The sequence below is a fragment of the Echinococcus granulosus genome (assembly GCF_000524195.1).
Source record: "Echinococcus granulosus chromosome Unknown EG_S00222, whole genome shotgun sequence".
NCBI lineage: Eukaryota > Metazoa > Platyhelminthes > Cestoda > Cyclophyllidea > Taeniidae > Echinococcus > Echinococcus granulosus.
In genome coordinates, this window is record NW_020170602.1 from 66,774 (window position 1) to 74,555 (window position 7,782).

The following is a 7,782-nucleotide window of genomic DNA, read 5'->3' on the forward strand; positions in this document are numbered from 1 at the left end:
AGCATTTTTATTTAGTCCACACTGTTTCCTCGATGCTGCAATCCACACACCTTTGCTTATAAGGAATGAAAGACGAAGATCGGTGAACGGAGAAACTGGAACATTTGGGTACTCACTTCATGTTTTATTATTGCCATACACAGTGTACTAGATGACAAGAACTTTATAGGCTTGTTTACTGAAGTAAACGCCTTCTTTTGGGCTCTATCGACTGTAAGGCTTTCTCAAACTCCACTCCATTCAAGAGCAAATTATATGGCCTTGTTTCTTGCTTTTTAATCGGTTTGGAAGTAAGCTAGATTGTATGCAATGTCTTTTTGACCAAGAACTATCCTATTTTCAAAATGTATCTCATCACGCTCTCTCAAAACAGTGGTTCCCGGGTTTTTTACTGAAATGATTAACTTAGCCTCTAAATGAGATTGTTTTGGAGATAAAGATGGGTATTTTTCCACCTTGGATTATTTCAGCACCCAAAAAGGAGCAAGAATTAGGATGATATGCGCTAATGTGTTTGTAGCCATCCTAATTATTCATTTACTCCTCATGAGTAGCAGAAAATCGGGACTGGAAGCACTGTCTACCAGCTCTACTCACAATCGATTCCGTCAAGGGAGACACTTTAAGTAGTCATCAATGACAAACTAGTTCCATAAGTAAGCACGTACACTACAGAATATTGTTTGTCCACGCCCTTCATAGCACCTGCTTGACGTAAGTGGACTGGCTCTTTATCATACTGCACATATATATATACAATTTTTTTTGCCTTTCCTTTCAGATCATTCCCCTTTCTTGCATTTTGCGCGAAACAAGGTCACACGAGTCCTATTCTATGACCTTTTCGTTGAGCCTTTCAATGTCGACGCCTTACGTCTTACATGGCATATTTGCTTCAAATATGAATGCAAGTTTTTCTACATGTGCAATGTTTGATCTTTATTATTCCCTTCAAAACATTCCCATCTCTTTTTTTCTTCCAGAAAACATTATTAAACAAGGCCTCACCCTTGACCTTACATCCCTATTTTAGCCTCCCATATTCGACCCACGGATTCGATTTTTCCAAGTTCCCTCCAATGTCTGCTCTGCTCTAACACATGAACAGACCAAAAGAGGACTCACAGCTTGATAAACCCACCCTAATGTGGTGAGTGTCTATAAGTCTGAAGTCTACAATTTCGGCGAAAGAAGTCAATTATGCAAACTCTACAATCTTTTTTACACCGATATCAACATCCTCCTCATCTTCTCCATCAGATTACCACGAACTTCACTTGGCAACGTGTTTCAACAAGACGGATTCAGTATAACCCCACAAAATAGAGCAGGAAGTAAGCTCATAGCATATTTGCGTTTTCCATTTACAACGAAAAACAGCTTTCCATAGAAATGCGCGAATACTCCGACCCACGAGTTGGTGACTACAAAGACTCCTACTACAATTTGAATCTAAAACTCTTCCACACTTCTAGGTGGGCTGCTCGATTTTGTTGGCCCTACATATCGATCTTCGTCTTCGTTGACCACGACTATGTCCCGAATCCCAACAAGTTGTCCAACCTCGTTCGTGACCTAACGCCGGAACTGCGCGAAAACCCAAACCAAGTTTGAGAAATGATTGCGAATCCCGTCATCCGGTGCTCCAACGGAACAATTGGTAAATTGCAGGCATTGCAGGCATTTGATCAGTAAGGATTAAATAAAACCATTATAAAAATTTAGACCTGAAAAGCACAACTCGCTGAGGATTGGGGGAGGTTAAGTCATGACGTCCAATCATGCCAAAATAGATACTGAGCGAAAAATAAGTGCTGAAAATTTAGCAGTTTTGGAGGTGGACGGAAATTCTAAGACGGGTGTCATCCAACTTGACTAGATTTGAACTAAAATGCCCATTACAACAACCGCAGTTTCTGTGCAACAATATCGATGCAACACAATTAACAGAGCAGTGAAAAATCTGTCTAATCAGGCGTTGCAAATTCCCCTGATGATAATTGCTCATAACAGTGCAAATCACATTGTTCGGATTATACACATAAATCCAACTTTTATTGGTATGGCTGGTAAATGGGAGCCATTTTCAACCCAAAGTGTAAAGAAAATGGTTTGCAAGTTGAGATTTTTCATAGCATTCCAAAATGCGCCCCAAAGCTTATTTTGTATGTTTAATAACCAGACGAGGACAAAATTACCGTTCACTGATGCAAGCAGTTGCAGTAAGATAGTGAGCCTCTTGCAATTTCCACAAAACTGCCACATGCATTCCTTAGATGCTCACATCTCACTCGCGGATCATAATGCACAGGTTATCCAATATGAAAGGAATCCTCGCCTAAATTTTTATAAGGTGAGATAAGCACTGTCGTTGATTCCTACTCTCGGCTGCACAAACTTTCGATTCGCGTGATGCTAGTAGGTATGTATTAAGATACGTGAGGTTCGGCAAATTTTGAAACTGCTTATTTGATAAATATCCTCAAATTTGTCTATGCTCTCAATCAGCCAAGTAGTTAAAATACTTTGAGAGAAGTTATGTCTAAGTTAATGTTTGGCAGGAACACCGCAAAACTACAGGCATGACTTTGCTAAGGCCGAACCAATGAAAGTCGGCAAACAACGGACATTTATTTAAATTAACACGAATAAAATTAAGTGAATTGACATTCACCAATTCCATTGAGCTATCACGATGTAGCTTGTCATACTTGTGTGCGCCGAAGCAACTAGCCTTCTACATCACCATGTGAGACGGTTCTTGTCAACTGTCATCTCCAGCGAATAAGAGTAGCTTAGATCTGTGGAATGCAATAAGACAACAGATGTCTTGCATCCACTTCAACCACTACACCCACTTGTTCCTAGATATGATCGTCAGCTCTATGAGATGGAAAATAAGCTCTTACCACCGAATGTCGAATGTGCGTAGCTTACCCACTCGTGAAACCTACAGTCCATCTCAGAGCTATTGTCATCTAGGCTAAGTTCCATCAACTGTACTTTTCGCAATTGATGACGGTCCAGACCAATTCTTCACTAAAGCATAATTTTATACGGCTGCAACAAACTTTGTGCGCTTACAGGTAATTGCGCTAAATATATGTTACATTAGCTATTAAAATGCTTTCGATTGTGGAAATCACCCTGGTGCCACGACCTAGCCACCCCTCATTCTATGGACGAAGGAGTCATCGGCAAAGCCCTCTGACACATTCCTCGTCACCGATAACCTTGGAGATGGCTTCCTCTCTGCTTACAACAAGGCAGGCTGGGTTGGAACTCGCACTAAATGAACCAAGTACCGAGAAATTGACACCATCTTCCATTACCTCGACAAAGCTTTCTGTACGCCAGTTCGGAATTTCACTGAAGATGATTACCCATTCTCACAGCAATATTTGTCCTGATTACTAGCAATAAATTGAAATTCTACTAAAACCTAATGCAAAATAATGCAACTCGGCGAAATCTTGACAAAGTCATAATAATATATTCCTACATAGGGATGGTGAGTTAAACAGAACATACTCAATTACAATATTTATGCTGCGGTCACTTCTCCCATTGAAAAATGTTTTGAAACTGACTCCCCATTCTATCGGGAGAAATAGGCCTTATTGCAAAATGAATAAAAATGCTGGGATTGTCAATCAATTCAATACTTTATGAGTCGCTTTCATCACTATTGTACAAAATATGGCCGTATAATACACCTTACTCATTGCGGAAAAGTTAGTGTACCAAATAGTGACAATCCAGTACCAATTTTACGTACCTCTGAGTTGTTAGAAGCTGTAGGATGTGCCCACCATTGTGTGCAAAAAGCAGAAAATTGCCCACCAGATACTCTTTCTGCGAAACAAGTCTTCTGCATGGATGACAGCTCACTGAGGCTGTCTGTTGTTGAGAAGTTGGAGCAGATGTATATGTATCTACAAGGGGTACCGTCGTCTATTTGATCCACATCAAATCATTTCCTTCGCGATTCTTTCTAACTGATTGCAGGATTCCCGCAAACCAAAAGCTTACATTGTAGCTTGATCACTAGAAATTTGAGTCTAAACGGATTCCGATCGTTGAGTAAGAATAGCAGATTTGCCACATTTCTCTACACTGTTGCACGTTGAATGAAAAAACCTTTCACAAAGTAGCTACTAGGGAGTGTAGCTTAGCCATACGCTTTCTTGCAGCTACCGGCATTCAATAAACTTCCTGCCAATCTACTAATGTAACTCCTAGCCCTGCATTAGAGTGCATTCCAGTGTTTCCAATATTTCTTTACCTTGTCTGTGTTCCCTTCATCCCTCTTTACGCCTCATCTGCTTGGAATTTTCACACTACACTGATACCATTCTCTTGGTCACCTTTCTTTGAGTCGGCCAACTCATTCGTCTATTCAGGTTGTTCTGCATTAAGACCTAATGGATAAAAAGCAGGATGTTGTTGTTTAAAATAGGTGAACAAAAACCTCAATTAAGTCACCCATCAAGTTATCGTGCTTTCTTTCCTTTAATTTGCTTGAGTTAGAATGAATTTTAAAGGTTCAGTTGGTGAAAAAACTACTAATTTCAATGAATAAATAGTTTTTATAGACACCTTAGCCCTAACACGAACTTTTGTTCCTGCTTATATTGGATGAAGAAACAAATTAGAGAACGATGTACACCACCTCATTAATTTCTCCAATGGGGTGAATTGAAACGGTGGCTACATAGTAGGTCTACACATTTCCAACTAAATAACAGTTAGGCTGAGAACAGTGCAGAAGATAAAGCACAAAGTGCAGAATTCATCCGCATACCATTTTAATGGGCTTTGAAAATTGGTTCGATTCCTTATTCCGCGAAAGGATAATGAACTGAGTTTTGGTTCGCTTAAATGATTCACACTACTAATAAACTTGCCAGCAGTGTTAATTGCTGATTTGTCATTCTATGATTGCGCAATTTAACTTCTCTTACTGGTTATGTGTGTACTGGAGGTCCCAAGCATTGTACGCCCACCCAGCGACATGCTCTCTGGGCTGAGTCGACAGCCCCTCCCCTAATGTCTTCTATTCCCTTTTATGTTTTCAAAATTTACCTTACACTTAATTATACCACTTGTCAATATTAGATTGCAATTTAATCGGTATCATAAAGTGAATTACAGCATTCGAGCAGTATGACCATTTTAAATTTCTTGCCGGCTAAACTTAACAAAAATTCTAGAACGTAACATAAAGTGAAGTGAACACTTCAGGATATGTGTTCACACTGTGACGGGCCAAACATTTCTTTAGTTCAGATTATTATTCAACTAATTAATCTGTAGGTACGAAATGCGGTTATAAACAGAAACATTTAATTGGAACCGAGTTTGTGCTATCTTACTAGGATGGTATTCTAATACAGAACACCAAAATCCACAAAGCATGCACTATCATTTAGTCATGCACATTTGTAAGGTCCTGGTCTTGTGAGGTAATGTGGCAAACTAATGCACGACTGTGGGACAAAAACTTCTGGCTGGCGCAGTAAACGCAGACTGGTAATGCTCTCTGCAGATACCGAATACATGCAGCATGTTTGTGGCAGCTGTTTCCGCTCCACACGAGGTGAGTGAACACCGCACAAGTTGCATTTGTACCAGCCACCCATCCACCCATCAACTATTCCACTCATCCTCTCCCAAGAGCCATTCATTGCTTAACACATTCTAAGCTATCAACCACTGAACCGCGAGCGAGTCTATGAATTCTTGCCATGCGTGAGACACGGGTAACTTCCGTAATTTTCTCTAACTTTGCTTTTAGAATCACATCCAATCACTCGGCACTGCTTATGCTTATAGAATCAACACAGATTTTGCTTTTTAGAATACTATTAAAGCTTCCAGAGATAAAATGGAAATGCTAGGAAAACATTACCAAGTGCCTTTAGGGTTATGAAATCGGATTACATGCACGACATAGCGCATTCAGTGATGATGATTCATATGTTGTGCGTAATGCAATAGTCGAGTTGTATGGTCTACGGAACCCTCAGCACCGACTTAGGGAATCAGCATATCTATTGCGAATTTAGGATGCACCGTCACGCCAATTTATCTTGCCCACGCGTGGGCCCCCTTAGTCAAACAAGGAACATGCGTTCATCCAGTTGAATACTACTGCATTTAAGTGAATTCCTACCTCTTTGAGTCTAAGTACTTGTTTCTTTGATTGTGAAGAAAGACATTCACACGTTTTCCGAAGCTCAAGTGTAGGTGTGATCCATAAAAGCGTTTAAGATCAAGGCTTCAACATTAACAAAGTGCTGAGCTACTAATCCCCTCGCTGAAGCCAAATTGTAGGAACATTTACTCTGACTCTTATATTGAACTACTTGTCATTTATGCCCTCCGCCACAAAATAACCTACAATATTTGCAAGCAATGCACTGCTTAAACAGAACAGAAAGGCACACTTTCAAAATACCATCTTGAAGCATGATATCAACCCTATTCTGTCAAATACGTGTTCATACTGCCGTGCAAGAGGCTTCTACCCTGGACAAAAGGAGATGAAGGGCGGTCTAAGTCGCCGCAAATTGTTGTTAGGATCTCACAACACTTCACCTTGGCCTCGGCTTAGGTCTATTTCGAATAAAAGAGAACTACCAAAACTGCTTATCCAAATGGCAAGTCCAAAATCATTGGTGTGTTGGGTGTTGCAGCATATTTGTCCTGCTGTTCCAACAATGCGATGTGGATGATCTTTCACTGAAATTTAACTCCTTGTAGGTACTGAAAAGCAATGACTTTGTGTTAGGAGGGAATCTATCTTCATATCTTAGTTATCAAGCGCTACTACTGGCTTGCGACCAGTTGGACCTACAAGAAAACTGCGTTATCGGACCAAACAAAATTTTCCGTCAATCCCGAATTCAGTTCCTTGTATCTTGGCTGTATACTATCAGCGTTAAAATTAAGTGGAACGATTTTGATTTAAAAAAAAGCAGGAGGAGCCAATTTCAGGAGATGTAAGCACCAGCCAGTAGTCGACGTAGTCTCCCGTCATCAGTGCATGGGATTTAACCGTGCATTTGACCTACACCTGATACGCACCTTCTGTCTGGAAAGGTTTGATAGTATGGCCAAACCAGTCTGCGGAAAGTGGTTTTGCTATCATGAGTGAACAAAATTTAAAATGATTGGTTGTGTTGTATTTATCGCACAAACAGAAACAATTCGTCTCTTGAACAATTTTGCTGCTAATGCGATCTGTAAGACGTGCTCTTATTAAGTAGAGTAGAGAAAGGCCTATAATGCGGAAGATTGTCATAAAACTAAGAGCCTTATGCAAAAACCACTTATTATTAATGTGAATACTAAGAAAGGAAAAAAGGCGTATAAAACGTCAGATTGTAAAGTCTGGGCGCTACCTGTGGAAGATTTACAGTGCAAAAATGAACAATGCAGTGTGCAGTGTTTGCTTAACTGGCGTGCAAGTGGCCATAAAATGTCTGAAAATCTTGCAGAAATAAAATTTCATGAAGTGGGAATCGTGGGCAAGGCAAAGACTTGCATCAATCCGGACTTACAGCAGTATAAGTCCCCGGTTTTTCCAAAGACCTAGGCTGAGTGCTAGTGGGTACAATATAAATGCCAGTACGGAGAAAATATTTAGATTACTGCGACTGCACCTGCATTAAAAAAGAGCAAAATATGCTTGACAAAACCCTATTTATTAAATTGTAAAGTCGCTGTTTTTGAAATGGTCATTTGCGCGAACAAGATCTGTTTAACTAGAAGAGTGAA

General features: G+C 40.1%; 2 protein-coding genes across 2 annotated transcripts in view; one reads left to right on the top strand and one right to left on the bottom strand. All coding sequences in view use genetic code 11, as the record gives it.

The window, feature by feature from the left end:
- EGR_10464 (hypothetical protein) overlaps window positions 1-137 on the bottom strand; it is a gene marked incomplete at both ends in the record, with an annotated part of 9,924 nt that extends 9,787 nt beyond the window's left edge. The window contains one exon of the mRNA XM_024499713.1: window positions 117-137. Coding sequence (XP_024345878.1) covers window positions 117-137 — 21 coding nt within the window. The remainder of the gene's footprint in view (window positions 1-116) is intronic.
- A 1,255-nt stretch (window positions 138-1,392) lies between these two features.
- Window positions 1,393-3,296, top strand: EGR_10465 (beta-13-n-acetylglucosaminyltransferase; the record flags this gene model as incomplete). The annotated part of the gene is made up of 2 exons (XM_024499714.1): window positions 1,393-1,608; window positions 3,165-3,296. 2 exons carry the CDS (start codon window positions 1,393-1,395, stop codon window positions 3,294-3,296), a joined length of 348 nt encoding a protein of 115 aa, XP_024345879.1.
- Between the last annotated feature and the right edge of the window lie 4,486 nt (window positions 3,297-7,782).